Source organism: Phoca vitulina, unplaced genomic scaffold (assembly GCF_004348235.1).
Source record: "Phoca vitulina isolate PV1807 unplaced genomic scaffold, GSC_HSeal_1.0 scaffold4, whole genome shotgun sequence".
Lineage (NCBI taxonomy): Eukaryota > Metazoa > Chordata > Mammalia > Carnivora > Phocidae > Phoca > Phoca vitulina.
Window position 1 is genome coordinate 58069810 of NW_022589707.1, and position 21078 is coordinate 58090887.

The 21078-nt window shown below is 38.9% G+C and overlaps 1 protein-coding gene across 1 annotated transcript in view; it reads right to left on the minus strand.

Annotated features, from left to right (window-relative positions):
• Window positions 1-597: 597 nt before the first annotated feature.
• Window positions 598-21078, minus strand: part of GLCCI1 (glucocorticoid induced 1) — a 107875-nt gene continuing 87394 nt past the window's right edge. The window contains exons 6-8 of the mRNA XM_032402062.1: window positions 15481-15691; window positions 2194-2314; window positions 598-1002 (exon numbers count right to left, since the gene is read on the minus strand). Coding sequence (XP_032257953.1) covers window positions 657-1002; window positions 2194-2314; window positions 15481-15691 — 678 coding nt within the window. The 3' untranslated portion in view covers window positions 598-656. The remainder of the gene's footprint in view (window positions 1003-2193; window positions 2315-15480; window positions 15692-21078) is intronic.

Sequence of the window (21078 nt, forward strand, 5' to 3'; positions counted from 1 at the left end):
TGTAATGAGGAAAGGGAAATGCATAAAATAAGGAAAGGCAAAAGAGTGATGTTCCCTCTTTAGCTTTTTAGCTGTGAAATATTTAATATCCCAATATGATATACATTCCAAGTTACCTGAGTTTAGACTTCAACTGAAGTACCTGAAGCTAGGCCATAGGGTGGGCACTGTGCAACTGTTGTGGCCATTTATTATTATTATTTTTTTGCATTGTATGTATTACAGAAGTTAGAAACAAACACCTGGATCAATTGTAAACATAATCCTGAAGTACAGTATTTTCCATAGGACAAAACACAGCAAGACATTTTCTATTTAGACAGGCAACTTTTTGATATAGAGCTTATTTATACTGAAGAATTTGGAACAAAACACGGGACACAGTACTAATCTGTCAAACATACTATGAAATGCATAGTCTCCACTTAAAATGCTGAATGACACACACATTTTGCAAGCAGTACTGCTTTCCACAAAAACTGCTGAATAGGAGTTCCGTCCCTGCCAAGATCAGTGTTAAGAGATACTTTATGATGCTGAGAAGTATTCTGTTGGTGGTGGTGGTGGTCCGAAAGTCTGTCACTCCATGCAGATAAGATGTCTGAGGTCTAGTTCCTAATCCGTGAAGGGAGGGTAGAGGCCAGCTCCCCCTTTGCTTAGATGATCACGTAGTTCTGAGCAGAGATGTGCTCCTCGCCCTGCAGCTCCTGCAGGAGCGGCTGCTGCTGGGATGGCTGTTGGACGGAGGCCTCCAGGGCGCCCACCGAGCTGCTGTCATCAGAAAGAGACGTAAAGGAAACCCGGGAGGAGAGCTGCTCGACGGTCAGGGTGGCCAGGGCCGCGCTCTGGCCTGAGTTAGGAGAGTTCTTGAGCATCAGGTCGGAGGCAGGTAAGAGAGGGCCTAGAAGTTTTACAGGACAGAAAGCTGATCCGGTTGGGATGAAATTAACCTTGTTTTTGTCAGGACATGAAAAGAGAGGGGCTGAGATAGGCTGACGAGACCTAAAACCGTAAAACAAAATGACATTCACAATCACTAAAAGCTTCCAAGCTTTCTGACTTAGCTGGAGTTCTCTACAACAGCTACAATGTGAATGGCAGGGAATGAGTTAAGTGTACACAGAGGGGTAAACATCTTCCATAGCACAAGTCAGCTGGCAGACCAGGGACGTACACAGCACCAAGTGATATTTGAGACAAAAGGATTTTCAAAAGGACGGGGCAAATTTTTTCAGAGATCATTAGTTTGCTTTCAATCATTTAGGAAGATGGAAAAACCTCCTATGCTTTAGTTAAAGATTATGCCAGGTAGAATGACCTTTTCTGTTAAGGAAAAGTATAATGGGAGAGGGATTACCTAATCATGTATTTGGTTTTAAGCATTTTCTCCTCTTTCTGCATCACTATACATACTTCTAACAGATCAGAAAAAAAAGTTTCAGTAATTTCTCAAAGAGCCAGTCAGCCCAACAGAGCAGGGTTCTCAAGCCTTTCCTCCCTTCCCATTCCCAGGAACTAAGCCATCAACTCCTGCAATCCTGCAAGACCAGTCTCTGTCCCCTTCCAGGTCGCAAGAGTACAGCGGCCTCCCCCAGGCACCGCACTGGGACAAAGGGATGAGTGAGTCCAACAGCCACACAGCCTTTTCTTTTTTTTCCTGAGCCACTCTGCCAAGTATTTACAGCATGAACTTCGTTTCCTTTAATTTCTAATTTACGCACACTGAAATTTCAAAAAGAAAAAAAAAAAAAACCGTGCGAATGAGAAGTCTACATTAAACGAATACACATGCTAGATGTGTCTACAGGGAGACAAGTTAGTTTCCTTCTGGCCTGTGGGATCCTGTCATAAGGCCAGCCACACTTGGATATTAACTTTGCTGCTCAACGCCTTCTCGTTAGCCATCCAAATTAATAGAGCTTTTGAAAGGAAAATTTGTAGTGATTAAAAAATAGATCTTTTAGGTCGTAGGGATGAATTTCCAGGTTTCTTTGTACTAGCTTATGTATTTCCAGCACACAGGCTCCAGTTGTCCACTAAGATCCCTCCTGCCTATTCAATTCCCTTTTCATAATTTGGTTTTGAAACACATTATCAGCTGGATGGAGTAGTTGATTCATCTGTGATCAACTGGTCTCAGTAAAAAGCTTTACAGCTTTGCGGATCCCAGCTGATAGAAAAGACATTACTTACGCCATTTCCTCAAAGACCTTCACTCGCTCACATCCCTCTGGGGGCTCCCGTTTGAACATGTAGCTGTTGTTTGGTTTGGGAGATGAAGCGTACTTGGGTAACGGTGAGCTACTCCCACTGTCTGTAAATTTAAAGCAGTTATATTAACTAGTGATTGAAAGCTCTTTTAAATTAAGTTTGACTTCCAAACAAGCAGCCTTTTGCACAGTTTATCCACTATGGCCCCTCTGCTTCCACCACAGAGCTTCCTTTATTGCAAAGCTATTACTAACACCCTCATGTAGTACATTTCTTAGAAATAAAAGCTTCGATGCAACAGTAATCTGCCATACCACAAAACATAAAAGGAGGTTATTTTGGTCCAGAAACTGCATTTTGAATAAAGTAGAGCTATAATCTGGAAAACAAATACAGTAGCATGTATTTCAAAATGTAAATGAATGGGGTAATATGTATAAATCATGCAAAAGAATTATAAGAGATTATAATACAGGGTCCTCTAGGTTTTCTCACTGTCCCACCAATTTTAATTGAAAATTTTAGTATGTGGAATAATCTTCATTACAAACGTTCTTAGCAGAAACATCATATTTACTAAACACCATGAATAAATGTATGCAGGGGAAAAAGAGGTTTACAACACATAATGTCTTTTTCCCTTAGCCCACTATGAAGAATAAAATTTGCTCAGAATTTTGCCTTTAAAAGATCTATATAAAAGAATTTTTCCAGCAGTTTGTATTTTTGCTACTAGAAGCATGAGAAGTCTAAAAGCATCACTACCTAATGTGTTTTCTTCATATTTTTGACCAAAAAAAGAAAATGGTCTATTCATGAAAAGCCATAAAACCTATATGTAATTTCTCCCTTTCCTACCTGGCAAAGGATTTTGGAAATTCAAATCCACCAAAATGTGTCATTATCTTTGTAAGATGCCAAGTTGTAAAGTCAGTCACATACCTGTATAAATACAATAGTCCCATTTAAACAAATTCTGACTTAATGCAAAAAAAATCCCCACTGCTAAAATACTAAGCACATGATCTATTGAGATGTATGATTTTTATGTGTATTTTTGAAAGACAGCATTGCTACCATAATTACGCTTGTCACAATTTTGATGAGTTGCTTTAGTTTAGGCTACAGAACACAGCACAACATTCAGAATCTGAGTAATAGGGATGTTTTTATCATCATTAATGAACTATAATACATGCTTAGAAAGTAGACTCTTGAGGCACACTTGGTGTCTTTGGTGAATGATTCAAAGAGCATCTGTGTTAGTCTTGGGACTGGAGATGCGTGCTTACATTTAAATATGGCCATAATTCTGTGAAATCAGTGCCTACCAAATAACGAGGCCACACCACTGGGAAACCTAGAAAACCCCACAGTTTCTCTGTCACTGCTGTTATGGATATTCCTACGGATTATACACAGTCCTGTGGAAGGAAATGGGTCTTAGAATTAAGTTTGGTTTCTTCACGTGCCATTCAGATGTAAGGATTTTCTTAGATTAGACATTCATCTTACATTACTTAAACAAATGGGAGGCGGGAGGGAGAATATAATTTTCTCTCGTAGGTGGATGCAAAACATCATTAACCGGGCTAGAGTCTGAGTTTGCTGCTCTCTATTTGAGCAAGGCTAGACCGAAAAGATTGGTCCACAATCGAGTGGCGAGAACGAGGCCTTGAGCTCGGTGTAATACAGCCTGACCCCACTTTCCCATCCAAGCAGCAAGAAGGCCCGTAGAGGCCACACAAGACAAAGGAGAGGTGACGTGTGATGCCTCCGTGGAGCTTCCTATTGGTGACGGCAGTCCCTGGGGGAGGGCACAACTGGCCTGAAGCTGTGGGCTCAATGGCTGTGACAAGCCTTTTTGGACTATTGACGGGGGTGTGACCATGTCAGTGGTCGAGGACTCTCCCCATCAGCACGTCAGAAAAGTCATCTTGGCCATAGCTGCAGTCTTCTGGGCTCTACTTCTTTACTACGTCACTAGGCCGACCATAGGATTTCTCTGCTGACTCCAGTAATGGCTTCAAGGGCCTCTCCCAGAACTGAAAGCTAGATGTGAGTTGGACAATCTGTAAAACTGATTATCTTCCTATTGACATCTACACTAAATTAGTGTTTCTTCTTAAATGTTTTTCTAATTTCAGAGGTTTATTTTGAGAGTTTTACCCACTTAAACATTCTTGTTCTTTTTTGGGGGTGGAGGGGGTTGGTTAATGTTAAAAAATAAACATACTGCTATCCTAGAAAGATAGTATTCAATACTATTATCTCTCTTTGCCTCTTCAATTAAAAAAGTTGGGTTTTGTTGTTGAGGATATATATATGTAACATTTATTTGAAGGTTTGGTGGTCTGGAAAGACAAAGCTTGAAAAAAAAATTGAAACCATCAACCGATTTGTTCAATCTGGAGTTTTTTCCTCAGGTAAGTATGCAATCTGGTAGAGGACAAAGAGGAACAGGGAATGGAGACACCCCATCTGAGGTTTCAGCTCTGTCACTAGTTGTGTAACTTTGAACACAACTGCCTTTCTGAGCTTCTAGATAACTAAAGGAATTACCACCCCTAAATTCTGTGACATTTTTAATGGTTCTAACATACAAGGTATTTTTTTGCTTTACAAAATGGCATGATATAAAAACAACCCTCATAGGGGTGCCTGGGTGGCACAGTCAGTTAAGCGTCCGACTCTTGGTTTCAGCTTAGGTTGTGATCTCAGGGTTGTGAGATCGAGCCCCATATTGGGCTGTGCTCCGCACAGAGTCTGCTTAAAACTCTCTCTGCCCCTCCCCCCATACTCTCTCTTTCTCTCTCTCTAAAGTAAATAAATAAATCTTTAAAAAATAAATAAAAACAACCCACATGAACAACCTATTCTATCCATTCCAGACTTGGAGTCTAATTGATTCATTTGAAACTCTGTGTTGAATTTAATAAACATTTCAGTAACAACATAAATGTGAGGTAAGCATGCCTGCTCAGGAGATTCAAGATGAAAAATCTCACAGTAATCTTAATTCAATCCCTCTTGTTCACACGCATGGTAAATTTTCACATTCTGTTATCTCTCAGTAGGAAGTAACTAGACATGTAGTTCACATTAAGTGTTACTTTATGTTCTTACAACATCATAGCCAATGTCAATTAATAAAATGAAATGTAACAAATATGATTCTGCCTGTATTTATAACAGTCTTATCTATCTTTATAAAGAATCACCCAACTCTGAAAATCAGGAGTATGGAAATATTTTATTGGCTATTATAACAGATCATACTTACATATGTGTACCATATTTACCATTAAAATACAAGTAGCTTGTCAAATATTTTTAAACTCATGATAATGAATTAAAGCTTGGAAAAAATTAGAGACATTTTAAACAATGGAATTCCATATAGAAACAGTATTTTTTAAACTACATGTACTTTTATAGTTTAAGAGTTTTCTGAATTTCTCCTTATATATGGCCTTCATTATTTCTGGTATATTAAGTATGGTCCACAATTTCAGTATTAAAAAAATCGTATTATTCAGTTAAGTTATTCTGTGGGTAGGTATGTAAAATCTTTGCCATGGTTCTATTCTAGCCCGAAGTCTTTAGATGTGCTCTATCTCCTACTATCAGATCACTTTATCAAATTAAGTGAAATTAGTACTAAAACAAGCTATGTAATTATAGAGCAGCAGTTCTTAAGTCTGGTTTCACATTAGACTCATCAGGAGATGTTTCCAAAAATACCAATAAATACCACTGTCCAGACCTCATCCCTAAGATATTCTGATTTAATTAGTCTGGGGCTCCTCCCCAGCATGTGCTTCCCCCCCCTTTTTTTTAAAGCCCCCAGATGCTTTTAACGCAGAGCCAAATTTGAGAGCCAATCATGAAAATGTCAAAACACTGGTTTGGAGTCAGGCTACCTTGCGTGACTTCTACCAGGCCTGACACCATGACCTAGGAAAAGTCTGATCCCTTTTTTGATCTGTAAAATGGGACTAACCACTGATATGACAGCTATGAAAAATGTGTATAAAAGAATCAGGATAGTGCCTGAAACAGTGAGCTCTCAATAAATATGACTGTAACAGTAGAAAGAACACGTCATTCCTAGTTTGCAAACTTAAAATGGTGAACCATTCAGAAATTAAGCACCTATTCTACTTTCTCTCAGCAGAAGAGAAGAACGAGAAAGTTATTCTTAAAAGATCCACACATTCTACTTCTATTCAGGTGCATAAAGGTAAGATTCGGTGTCTGGTGGGGAGGCAGGGTAATATCTGAATACCAGATTCCCCAGGTTAGATTGCCTAGCATAAACTCTACCAGCTCATAAGGTCATCCTTCAGCATATAGAAATCTATTATCCTGAAATTCAAATCAATGTCTAAAGCACAGATTCTGTAGATTCCTCTACAAAGACCTAACCGGGAGAATGTCCTTCTTATTCTATCTTCACAGCAGAGTAAGAGCCTGGGTGAGTGAGGGTAGAGTTCCACCAAAACTATACTCAATGACAGATGAGGAACATAATGAAAAGTTAGCCAATAGAGTTAGATTAGAAATATGATTGACCAAATAGGACCTAAACAATTACCACTCTAGTATTAAAATTACTTCTTTTGCTTCAGGAAATGAAATTATCAGCTGTAGTGTGGTTCAATGGCCTAATGTAATCAGGGGAACACAAAACTGTATAGCCTTTCTTGGCAACAAATTTTGGAACCAGCTGTCATTACCAATTGTATTGAAAGTGTGTTCAGTTAACTCCAAGACCAAATTGGAAACAAGTAAGGAGAAAATCTGTCTTTTAGAAATAGTCTCTAAGGTGTCTCTAAAGTTTCAAAGTCAACCTGTTATGAGAAGGTTACAGAATTTCAGTAAAACAAGACATCAGTTGTCGTTAATAGCTCCCTTCGAGCAGCACACAATAAAGGGTAAGGAGGAAAAACTACCATCAGAACTTCACTACTTAGGTTTTTGAACTCTCTTTCAAACAAGATTGTGTTCTGAATACTGGGCTTGACTTACATTCCAAATGTTTGGTTCCATTAATTAAATATTTGTCATATGGGGGGAGGTGTTTTAATCACTTACTGTTCCCTTAGTATTCACTGAATTGATAACAATTTGTAAATTAAGCACACAAATCATAGCTGCTCCTTTATTTTTGTGTACTCACAATAAGTACAATCCTTCTTCCACAAACATAATCCTGATATGCAGAACAGGGCTTATTATTACCTCCAAATGTGACCTGGAGTCGTTGATATGCTAACTACTCACTCTGAATTTGACTATCTTGACATGGCAGTTAAAAATGAAAGCAAATTACTGTATTGAACATAGTCCTCAAACCAATTTATGGACTAAAATCCTGCCTCTTGTAAATATAAATCACAATGGCTATACTGAAAATAAATTTCAGATTATACAGAATATTTTGTATGTTGAAAAGTAAGGTTCTCAGGAAAATCATTCTGATATAATCTTAGTTTTCATACTCTTGAGCTTTTTAAATGGAAATATTTCCAGGGACATCAGTTTTCAAAAAACTAAAATACACTGTTCATATTAAATTGCTCCTAAAGTATCCTAATGGGGAAAAATAAACACTTCTAATAAATGTTTCACTCTAATTTTAAATGCTCACTTAAATATTTACTGAGCACTTAATTATGTGCAGAATAGAAGGCAAAGCAAAATGCTTTAAATGTTGTCTTACTGTATTAGGTAAAACTCAGTATTTACGTTCCCCCCCCCCCCCCAATTCTTGCTAAAGAAAAATGGTATTATAATGTCTTTGGGCAGAAACCAACATAGAATCTTAAACTTAGCACTGTTTTCTCCTTAAAGCCTGTTCCTTCTCTGATACTCAGTGCCTAATTAATGGTAGTAATCACCTTCTGCATCTCTCATACTAGAACTCTGTTAGAACCTCGCCTTTACCCTTCTTCACCTCATCTGTCCATCAGCCACCAGATGCTGCTGAGTCCTCTTCAGTCCCTGTCCTCCAACTCCTCTGTAGCCCCCAGTCTCGCTCTGTCCTGCACCTGTGGTTTCCCAGCTCAGGGCACAAAACAATCTGCTGACATGCAGGAATATGAGAACATTTATACATACTCACTTTCTATCTTTAAGAATAAGAAAGTATGCTTCGCTAGTATATGTATAGTTTGTGGATTGAATTAAATATATACATAACTTAGAAATATATGAACACATTAAACACTGCTGAAAGGGCGTGTGATAAACCAAGTTTGGAGACCACAGGACTAGGCTATTTAAAGAGCACCTTATCTTGTCCTTCTGCTGTCTCTCCACTTCTGTAGTTCCACCTGCGTGTGGCCCTTAAAGATAAAGCTGGTCATGTCCTTTAGCTGACAAAGCTCTGTGCTTGGTCCTTCATTTCTCTTCACAAGGCCTACAAGGCCTCTTATCAAACAGTGGCCTTTCTACCGTTCTCCCCTCACTGCTTTCTGCTCCCCACCATTCACCCCTGAGTTCCAGCCACACAGTTTCTGACTGTTCTCCACACACCAGGACCTTTCACAGCTGAAGGCCTGCATGAGGCTATTCCTCCTGCAAGGGCAGCAAGTAGTCGTATGAGGTTCCTACAGAAGATCACTGTTGGGCTCCAAAGAATTTAGGAAAGTGACTTCATTTTCTACGCCTCAGATTCCCCTTTCTTAAAATAACAACACTGTTCCTACTCATAGGATTGTGGTAATATTATAGATGACAAAAGTAAAATCACCTGAGCACATTTAATCACTGTAACAATCCTATGAGGCAGGTACCATCATTATCCCTAACTTATAGAGGAAAAAACTGAGATAGAGAGGTTGAGTAATTTGCCCAAGGACACGTGATTCAGTAATTGACTGAGCAGGGATTCAACCCGGCTGTACCCGAGTCGGAGCTCATTACCGTTAGGCTCTCTGTCTCACTAAGTTTTGATCTATCTCAACTCTAGTGCCCTCACTGGAGATATGAGGAGGGGACTAGATAGATGATCGATCACGTTCCTTCCAGTCTCACGTTCCATGCTTCTAACTAAAATCTCATAGCTCAGGTAACAGCCTCATTGGGCTTGCCTTCTATTAGTCTCACAAGGAGACACAGTGTAAGGAACGGCCTCTACGTGTTGATACTTCTTCTTAGAGGAACTCAAAAGATAACAGGGAGAAAATTAAATAGGTCCCCTTTTCCTCTACCTGATACCCTATTTTCTCCCCAGTCATGAACAGAGTGGAAGATGAGATGGATTTTAGCAAAGTTACTTCCTTTCACATCATTTCAATAGGGGAATTTGAACTTCATGGCTTCTTTTCCACCAAAGGCCCATCACTAAATTAGTATACTCTTAGTTGTTTAGTTCTGTTTACGGTCTTGTTTTTTTGGTGACAGTGGGGGAGGAGGACATTATCACACCCTTCCTGAACATTCAAAAGCCTAACACATACAATTTAATAACCTAAAGAAAAAGATACTGATATTCAACACAGCTATAAAAATATACCCTGAAAAATGGACATACCATAAAGAAAGGTCCTAAAGGAATACTCGAAAGACTCTCCACTAGGCACTACTCTGTGCCAGGCATTACCCTATTCGCTGAGGAGAAAGCAAGGAGCAAAATGAAGTTACCTGCTCCTACTGGAGCTTATATTCTGGTAAATAGATAATAGAAGATTAAGTGAAATATATATATGCAGGCATGTTAATAAATTTTGGTTTGTTTCTATTCTAGACTCTGGGTTGTAACTACTAGAACTGAGATGCATACTTATTAATTAGTTTTGAATTATAAGTAATTACTCATCATCCATAGACCGCTAGCACAGCATCTGCCATCAGGGCAACGGTGAACATTTTCTAAAGAGGGGAATAGGCATTTATTGGATGCTTCTTATGTGCTGTCAGACAATGGGAATATATATGATTTTACATATTATCTTGAAAGAGAGAATCAGGGAGATGATGTTAGGGACAGGATTCTAGAATAGGTCATCATTAACCTATAGAATAATTCCAGTGTTGTATCTCTATACTCTTTGGGATTTTACCAAGAGGTTCTTCTAAGATAAGGCATCCTAGAACATCTCCTCCTATACATGAGGAGATTCTTTTGATAGAGAAAACAGACTCAGGCTCAAAAGCAGTGATTTTAAGATGTAGTGGCTAAAAGCAGTATATCCAACATATTTATTTTCACAGAATAAACACAAAGAGTACCACAAAATCTCGGCTGATTGTAGGCTCTCTAGAAGATAGAGGGTTAAAGTCTGTTAAGGGCAAAGGTCAAAGAAGAGCCCTAGAGATACATGAGCCCTAGCGATAAATGCAAATAGAATTAAAATGTATGTAGAAAGGAATAAGATGATGTCAAAAAGAGTCTCTTTCAAAAGTCTGACTAGGGGCGGCCCTGGACCCAGAAAAGACAAGATAATACTTTATTTTTTTCTCCCCTACAACCAACGGATACTCAGTCCTAACACCCAAAGTTTAAGAATATTAATATTTATGAGTTAATCACAGTATGAGGTAAATAGGCCTTGGGAAACTCCATCCACATAACATACGTTGTTCTTGTGGGAAAATTCAGTTTAAGTTCCAAGTACCCAATTTATGGACTCTTGGAATATGACGGTTAGTAGCTGGCCTGAGTAGAATGGTTTAGTTGACTTCATGATTAGAATAATCAGTGTTTCCACAATATCTTGCAAAATTGCAGAAGGTAGAACAACTGCCTAAGCAAACTGTGCCAAAGATCAACTCTAAGTGGCGGGTTCATGTCTTGAGCTTGTGGCTCGCCCAGCTCCACTCTGGCCACCATCAGGAGTGCTGGCAGAGCTGCTAAAAGAATATTCTGATGCTGCCATCTGTATTATATAAATGACTATTTTCCTCCTTGCATTTTGGGTATGATAATGTAAAAAAAATTTAGGCTAACTCTTAGGGTATATTCTGAGGATGTCAAGATGAGAGCTCTTATTCTGGATCCTGAATTCTCCACATGGACCATAATGTAGGAACTGTGGTGGGTACTAGGTTAGTTAGCCTGACAACTTTATACATGTGACCAGGCTGCCTTCAGTCTTTAGGTCACTGGGAAAACCTAGCAAAAAAAGAAAAAAGAACAAAGAAATCCCAAGCCTGAAAACAGTCTCTTAATGGCTGGACCTTTCTCAATAGTCAGAGTGTTTTTGTCTTGGCACTGCAACTGAAATAGCCAAAAAAAAAAAAAAAAACCAATATACTAATCAACTGAAATTATTTTATAGGTCCCAAATTGTACATGGTTCATGGAAAAGAATATATGTTAGGAATAGGAAGAAGTATTGTTATCAAAATCAGAAAAAGGATAAGTATGTCACAGATGAGTATTAGAAAACTAATGAGCTCACCAGCACATCACTCATGAGAGCATGTATTCACAATGGCTACCCCTTCCCCTCTCGAGCATGCCTATCCAGGGGCCTAACAATGTCTGAGCTAGCTATTCTACCACAGAAAAAGTTTCTCTACAGGAACTGCAGAATATGAAGGTACTCCAAATATATTCGAGTTGATTACAAAATTACAGTATCAATGCTGTTTTCATAGTTAATAATACAAACCTATTCAAAATCTATAGTTCCATTTTTTTCTTTACTGTAAAATGCAAATTATAAGAATGAGTATCTTTAAAAAACACAAAATTCAGACTGTACATAGAGAAGTAATGAGTCAGAGACTATTTCTATAGTTTAAATGATCTAACATATGTAGGTTTCAGAAACTATAAAACTAACAACTCCCTCTTTAGTACCTTTGGTATTCTAAACCTACTTGTATAATAGTGTATTATTTGTTTACATTACTATTATTCTATATTAGACCATAAATTCCTTAAAAACAGATTTCACATCTTATTCATCTCTATTTTTCCACTCTCTAGTGGAGTACCTGACATATAGTCCATGTTCAACAAATGTTTCTTAAGCTGGAAAGTTAAATACATAAACCTCCATTCCTGATCCTAAAATCCATACGTGTGTGTACGTATAGACATACATGCATATATGAGAGACAGATGTTATTTTAATTTTTTCTTCATAAAGAGGGGACTTGATTTATTTAAGAACTAGAAAGTTCACATTGTAATATAAGGTCACCTATTTTTCCAGGGAACAGTAACATCAGCTTAATTTTAATCACAAAGTAATGTTCAAAGCTAAATATGGTCAATATGTTAAGAAACTAGTGTCTTAATTCCCAAGCTGAAATAGTCTTGTAGAAAACAGAAAAATGTCTAAAATGATTCTGAGATCTCCATAATTTTTACAGAGATTTTTAAAAAGTCACAATTAGCCACACCCAACACAATTTATTGTTTACTATGGACGAATGGTTGTGCTAAGTACTTTGCTACAATATCTCGTTAACCCCAATAATGATATGAGGTAGGTATTATCACCCCACTTTACTAAGAAATATTTTTTTAATTAGGAAAAAAACTGTTGGGTCTTAGAGATGAGCTGGACCAATGTTCTCATTTTACATCAAAAAAAAAAAAAACAAGAGGAACATAAGGGAAAAAAAATTTGTGTGATGCGGGCAGATATCTGGTATGGAAGAATAAAAAGACATAGAGGAAAATATACAAAAAAAGGAAAAGTCTTAGAAAAAGGTCTAACTTATCTAAGAAATGGTCAGAATTCAGATTATTACACTATCTTGAAGAGACACCTACATTCCTATGTTCATTGCAGCATTATTCATAATAGCCCAAAAATGGAAATAACCTAAGTGGCCCTCGGTGGATGAATGAAGAAAATAAACACACGTGCACACGAACACACACACACACACACACACAGGAATGTTATTCAGCCATAAAAAAGGAAATCCTACCATTTGTAACAACATGAATAGACCGAGGGCATTATGGTAAGTGAAATAAGTCAGAGAAAAATACTGTATGATCTCACTTATATGTGGAATCTTAAAAACATCGAACTTATAGAAATAGAGAGTAGGATAGTGGTTAATCAGCCAGGGGCCAAGGATAGGGGAAGATGACGAAGAGTACAAACTTTCAGTTATAAGATGAATAAGTTCTGGGGATCTAAGGTACAGCATGGTAACTCTAGTTAATAATACTGTATTGCATACTTCAAAGCTGCTATGAGAGTAAAACTTTAATGTTCTCACCATAGCAACAACAACAAAATGGTAATTACGTGAGGTGAAGGATATGGTAACTAACCTTATTGTGGTAAACATTCTGCAAATCTATACATGTATCAAATCATTACACTGTACCCCTTAAACTTACATATGTTCTATGTAAAAACATATACTGGCTTAAACTTGGATCTAAGTGAGTACCTTTTCTGAAATGCAGAAACCATGTATTTACCTGCCTTACTGCATATTGGCACACAGAGGCCCCGAAGGCAATCTCACAAACAGTTAACCAGAGTGGAACTCACTCATCACCTTCCTAATACACTTCCTTTTTGGTTCAGTGTCTCTCAGTTATCCACAATATTAAACTTAGAAAGAAGAAAACAAAACTCAAGAAATTAACTGCCTAGCCCTATTATTACTGCTATTTTTTTACTTTTCCCAACTACACGTACTAATAAATAGCAAGAGTGGTCAACCTGAACTGCACTTATCCTTTCTACTGATATAACAAACACAGAATACAGGTTTTGGAATCAAGACAGACCTGTCTTGCCATTTACCACCTGGGTAGCCTAAAATAAATAACTATTCTTTAAATATTTCCAATGACCTTCAAAATCCTATGAGAAGAAAGGTGTCTTCTTGTTTGTTTAACTGTGAAACATCCATAGTATATGTTACGAGGAAGTGACTAAAGGTGTTTGCGCCAGTAGGATGATGCCTCAGTGAAATCAAGGTTCCCTCGTCTGACATTCTATGATCTATCAGGACTTCCCACCTGAAGCAGAGATGCCTGTGGTACTGCCTTCAAGGCATCCGTAATGGAGACAGGAAGTGCACAAGGCTTGTCAATCAGGAAAGGGTGAAAAGCAAGCAGAGAACGGCTGAGATCCACCACAGAAAGAAAAGCAGAAGACAAAGTCCAAAGTAACTTCTATTTAACATCTCAGCAGAGTTAGGCATAATGATGAGTGAAAGAAGCCAGACACAAGAATACACATGCACCATCCCATTTCTGTTAAATACAGTAACATGGGAAAATTAAATTATGGTGGTGGAAATCAGAACAGTGGTTACTTCCAGATGGAGAGGGGAAGGGGGCCCGAGGGAGCCTTCTGGGATGCTAAAAATGTTCTGTATCTTCAGCTAGGTAGTAGTTTCGTGAGTGCATACATATGTAAAAATTCAATGGGCTGAGCACTTAAAATCTGGCCATTTAAATGTAATAATACCTCCAAATAAAACAAATGAAGGGGAATGACAGTCATATGAGGACAAGGACCACAAAAATCCTATAAGATTCTGTAACCTTTACGTTTTTAAGTTTTAAAAGTCTGGTCGCCTATGGTGGATTTCTCTATGGCGAGAAGCAGTAAATGTGTGATACGTTTAGTGTTTCTTTGGAAGTAGCTAGGGAGGTAGAAGCTGGGCTATCTTTGCTGCCTTCTGTGTCTGGGTCTGAGAGGGCCAGCAACTGAAAGGAGAGAGTAAGTGGTGGCCAGGTGCCGGACACAGGGACAGGAGAGTCAGGGGAGACAGCTGAGGCCTGACAAGCAACAAAAATCCCAGAGGTGCTGCACTCTCGGTGGAGTTAGTTAATAATTCTTTTACATACCCCAACAACACTTGATATCTGGTAGGTACTTATCAAACTTTACCTACTTGGTTAAAAATATCCCCATCCTTCCAACAGAGTATCCAGAAATTACTTCCTCAAGTCGATCTGGGATGACAACATCTACCGTTAGGCATGCGCAGTATAACCTCTACCACAAGCATCATCAGCTCGGACAATACGGAGGCAAGCCCTGTGTGTTATAGGGTATAACGCTGTGTGCACTCCATGGGATAGCTTTCATCAGCCGTCAGAACCATGCGCTGCGCTCCTCTGACACATTTATGGAAGATGTTTGTGAGAGTCACAAAGAAGGGGGCACGGGAAGCCAATGAACGAACCTACATTAACCAATCCTTTACGATCCCACCCTTCCACCAAAGGAAAAAAGGGATGTAATGGTCTGAGACGGAGAAAATTTAACGAGCACGGCCCTACAACGAACCGTCTATCTAAGCGGGTGATTCCCTTCTCACCTTTATCACGCTCATAGAGCAAGTCTTCTGTTGAGCAAGGGCTACCATCCTGGGACCCGGGGGGACAGAAGGGGGAGACACAAGGTGAGTGGCTGCTGCAGCTACTGCTGCGCTCCTGCACCGAGGGCGTCTGGGTGTCGATGCTGCGCGTGCTGCTGCTCCGGCAGTGGGCGGGCAGCGGGGCCCTCCGGCCGTCCGGGATCTCCACGGGCTGGAAGAGAAAGAGGCGTCACGCGTGGGAGCGCCAGGGCGCACGAGCAAAGGGCCTACAGGGGACGCGGCACGTCGCACAGCCCGGCCTTTCACCTTCCACGACCACCTCGCCACGGCCGGGCTTCAGACAATAAAGACACCAGTCTCCTGTCCGATTTCTGTACGCTGCCTCGACTGAGCGAGAAGTTTCCTTCTAGCCACTAAGGAAGGATAAGCTGTCCTACAAATTCCATAGCTCTCTGTAGGTACCCGAGGCTAGCCCTTCCCATAACGCTCCTGGAGGGTAGGGGAGTCCCCAGCGCCTACCACCGTGTCTGGCCCAGGCAGACATCCATCCAACAAACATGTGCTGCGCCAAGTGCTCGAACTGCAAGAAGTCACTCGGACTTGCTAGTAGGAAAAGCAGAATCGCATACTCGCAGGTAGAGATTTTTCTGTCTGTTCATTCTTTATATTTTTTAGAGATCAGAACAGAACCATGTTTTCCACTTCCTTTACAGATTACCCAAAATTTCTAATAAAGACATTTATTCTATTACTATTCCATAAAGGATGTTAATGTAACCCAAAACAATTCTACTGTTTTGGTATCCATCTATGTAGGATGACTCATAATTTGGCTTGGTTCTAATGCATTGTTCTGCGCGGCAAAAATAAGAAATAGAAATGAAACTATAATCACAGAAACATATATTTTAGACCCGAAGAGACCGTAGAGCTCATTTTTTCAGCCTCCTTACAAATAAAGAACCTACAGCTTAGTGCAGCTGATGTCATGCTGATTACATGGCCTCAGGGCTTCTGTCACAGCGGACCCTCCCTACTCTGCTTCGGCTGTAAAGATAAATCTTACTCCATTTTCCCAATCTGCCTACTAACAAAGTTCAATGAGTAAAATTCTATATATTAATCACTTAAAATATTTTGTTCTTATATAGGCAAGATTGCAAGGCTAAGAAAAAGTACCAATATATTCCTATACTCTTAGTTTATTTACAACTTATTTTCACTATTTACTGTTTTTACTCTGAGCTTTGTCATTTCAGAGTTTTCAGAAACACTGTCAGAGAGAAAAATGGAGTAAGATAAAATTAGGCAAGACTCAAGATGGATAATTTTTTCTATAACAAATAATCAAGTTAAGTGAAGGCTGAAACCATTAACTACTGAAATACAAACTGCATTTATCTACACAATGCTATTAAACCAAACCTATAGCATCGTCACAACCTGACAATGACTACTCTACTATAAAAAGAATATTCAATTATGTAAATATTAGTTCATTTTGTAAACAAATAAAAAAGTAAAACTTTCCAATTAAGGAAAGATATATTCCCAAAGGAATATTACTTTACTTGGTCAAATGCTAAGAAAACGTTACTTTATTTAAATTTTTTTCTTTCATTAAAATAAAGTTAGATTTTAATTACAACTCTGTACTAAACCTTAGAATGAACAAAGAATAAATCATTGGTGCAGGTGTTTTTGGACAAAATTGCATAGCAGTATAAGATGTGTGAAGTTCCAGGGTAACCCATGAGCAAAGGGCATTTTCAAAAATGTATTTGAGGACTTCATGACAGAACTGTTTCTTAAAATTTAGATATATAAGTCAAGGAAAATGTTACTTTTTATAAAAGCGTCAGTAATGTTAATCAGTAAAAGAATGATGTATAGATTTGTAGTTAAAATACTTAAGAATCTGAGTTCTCTTTCATTTGTGTCCTTTTTGATAAACACAGTCTTTCTGTATTCCTTTTTCTTAATCTATAACAGTAATATATATATCCATTTCCTTAACCAACTTGTTTTGTTGGAAGGTTACAAGAATTATAAGAATGAAACAGATTTTTAAAAACAACTATTCATACAAAATAACAATGGGAAATATAAAGGCTTAGAACACTGATACACTTAACAGGACAATTTTCTTTTTTTAGCTCCTGGCAGGTTCACTAATGGTGACATTTTGTTTATTAAAACTTTGGGGCACACTTAATTGTCAATCTAAAAAATTCTAAAAATCAATATTTTAGTTATAAGTGTGAAGGTTACCCTAGAGTAATTCTGAAATGGCTACTATGAAATTAGAGTACGACTTATTTAAAAGCAGAACATATATATATAAAATTTTATTTATTAAGTATAATGTACATTAAGTAAAATGTACATTAGTTTCAGGTGTACAACATAGTGAATTGACAACTCCATACATTATGAAATGCTCACAAGTGTAGCTACCATCTGTCACCATATAATGCTATTATAATACCACTGAGTATATTCCCTATGCTGTACCTTTCATCTCTGTGACTTACTCGTTTGTTTTTTTTTAAAGATTTTTATTTTTCAGAGAGAGAGCCAGCGCACAAGCAGGGGGAGCGGCAGGCAGAGAGAGAAACAGACTCCCCACTGAGCAGGAAGCCCGACATGGGGCTCCATCCCAGAATCCTGGGATCATGACCTGAGCCGAAGGCAGATTCTTAACTGACTGAGCCACCCAGGCGTCCCTGACTTACTGGTTCTATAACTAGAAGCATAGACCTCCTAATCCCCTTCACCCATTTCACGCATCCCCCTCCCCCCTCCCCTCTGGCAACCACCAGTTTGTATTTATGGATCTGTTTCTGTTTGCTTGTTTTGTTTTTTAGATTCCACATATAGGGGAAATCATAAGGTATTTGTCTTTCTCTGACTTACTTCACATAGCATAATATTCTCTAGGTCCACTCATTTTGTCACAAATGGGCAAAATCTTATTCCTTTTTATGGCTGAGTAACATTCCATCGTGTGTCTATTATATAATTATATATGCTTTTCGTATATTTTATTTTATGTATTAAGTTTATACATATTTAAACACACACACACACCACATCTTCTTTATCCATTCACCTATCAATGGACACTTAGGTTGCTTCTATATCTAGGTTATTGTAAATAATGCTACAATAAGCAAAGGTGTGCATGTATCTTCTTGAATTACTGTTTTTGTTTTCCTGAGGCTATATTAGTAAGTTTTCTATCCTAGTACAGTTTTGTTTTGAAGTTCTTAAGGAATCAGCAAATATGTTACAGATTCTTTCATCCTCAAAAAATTAGATTTTTCACTAAAGTGAATTTTTTTGGAAAATTTCATTTCCTTACATTTAATGCTTTTAAACATTACTTAATGTATTAAGGAAACATTTTAATGATCAACAGCTAAGAGACAGCATAATTTCCAAAGAGCTCCTTTATAGTATGGTAAGTACAAAATAGAATGTTAACATGAAACATCTAGGAAGAATAAATGGCACAAATTTTTGGTAAGATAATTTTAGCAATATTCATCAAAATTTAAAACATACAAATGTTTTGATCCACCAATTTCACAAGAGTACATGTTTTCTAAAGCACTGCTTCTGATAAGAAAAACTGGAAACAATCTAAATGCCCATCGACAGAGGACTTCTAAGTTATGGTACTTCATACAATGATTCACTAGATATTAGAATACACACACATATCAGGAATGATATACAAGATATTTCCCATAATGCTCATATCTGCTAAGCAATACTGAGAGTTGAAAGAAAGTCTTACTTTTTAATTGTATAAATATAAAATTGAACTGTTTGGATTTTGAAATTAAATCAGTTTTAAAACCTGCACATTACTTAAAGGAAAGACACACATTTGATATAAATTAAATCATTATTTTGGTTCCCCCCCAAAAAAATCACAGGGGTAATTAAGTCAAAGGCTACTTGATGTTTTCTTTTGTTGAGTATACATTTAAGATGTGGTCAAATATAGGTTCACAATGCAGTAGTGTCCAGATTTCTTTTCTGGGACATAGGTAATTTATAAAGCATTTTTGGCAAATTCAAAATGGTTCAATGACCTAATCATAAGGGAAGGTTAAACTAAAAAACTCTTAGAAAAAAACACAAGTATCATTATGACCTGAGATTAGGCAATGGTTTCTTAAATATGACATCAAATATACAAATAACAAAAGAAAAACAACAGGAGTTCCTGGGTGGCTCAGCCAGTTAACCGTCTGCCTTCAGCTCATATCATGATCCCAGGGTCCTAGGATGGAGCTCCCTGCTCAGTGGGGAGTCTGCTTCTCCCTCTCCCTCTGCCCCTCCCCCTGCTTGTGCATGCTTGTGCTCTCTCTCTCAAATAAATAAAATCTTTAAAAAAAAGAAAAAAAAACAATAAATCAAACTTTATAAAAACTGAAAAAGCGTTTGTTTCAAAGGACATCATCAAGAAAGTAAAGAATGAAAGACAACCCACAGAATGGGGGATATTTTCAAATCATACATCTAATAAAAACTTATCTAGAAAATAAACTTCATAAAGAATTTCTACAATTCAATAATAAAAGGACAAATAATCCAGTTTTAAAATGGGGCAAATGATCTGAATGGACCAATTTCCAAAGAAGATATACAAATGGGGGGTAGGAGACCTGGATTTCGTCTGGTCCCAGGAATTCAGCTAGATAGGGATCAAACCATTCTGAACACCTACAAACTCAACAGGAGATCGAAGAAAAGAATAGCAACAACTCTATAAACAGAAAAGTGACCACTTTCTGGAAGGTAGGACGTGCGGAGAAGTGAATCCGAGGCAATATTCAGGAGGATAGACGGCGGGGGAGGGGGCCTCCGTCGGCCGCTTCTGGCAAGTGAGAGAGCCTCGGAGCACAAAATCGGAACTTTTAGAAGTCGGCTCTGCTGAGGGATGTCACTCCGGTGGCTAAGTGGGGGGTGAAACCCTCGTGGGACAGTGTGGTCTCAGGACCCTCGGGGTCACAGAAAGACCGGGGGTGCCTGAGTGAGGCAGAGCTCCCAGGTATCGGAGCAGGGAAGCCAGCTGCAGAGACGGGAGCCAAGGCGCGGGCTCTCAGCTCGGGGTTGCCATAAACTGTGATCCGCGGCACAGTCCGGCCACTGCTCCTCCAGCAGGGACCCAGCAAGTGACAGATCCAGGGAGACTCCCTTTCTCCCCCAGGAGGAGCGGCGCGGGAGCGCACCGCAGGACTCTGCTGGGTTTGGAGACTCTACACGGGGTCATGTGCCAGAGATAGAAATGCTCGGTCACAGGCCAGGTGAGCACGGAGTGCGGCCGCAGACAGGGAGACGGAAGTGATTAAATGCTTTTCTCTGGGGGCTCACTGAGGAGCGGGGCCCCGAGTTCTCGGCTCCTCTGGGGCGGAGATTGGGAGGCCGCCATTTTCACTCTCGGCCTCCAAAGCTGTACGGAAAGCTTGCAGGGAACAAAAGTTCCTGAGAGCAAACCCGAGCAGATTACTTAGCCCGGACGGCAAGGGCAGGGCAATTCCGCTCCCGCAAAGAAGTTTGGGAACCACGGCGACAGGCCCCTCC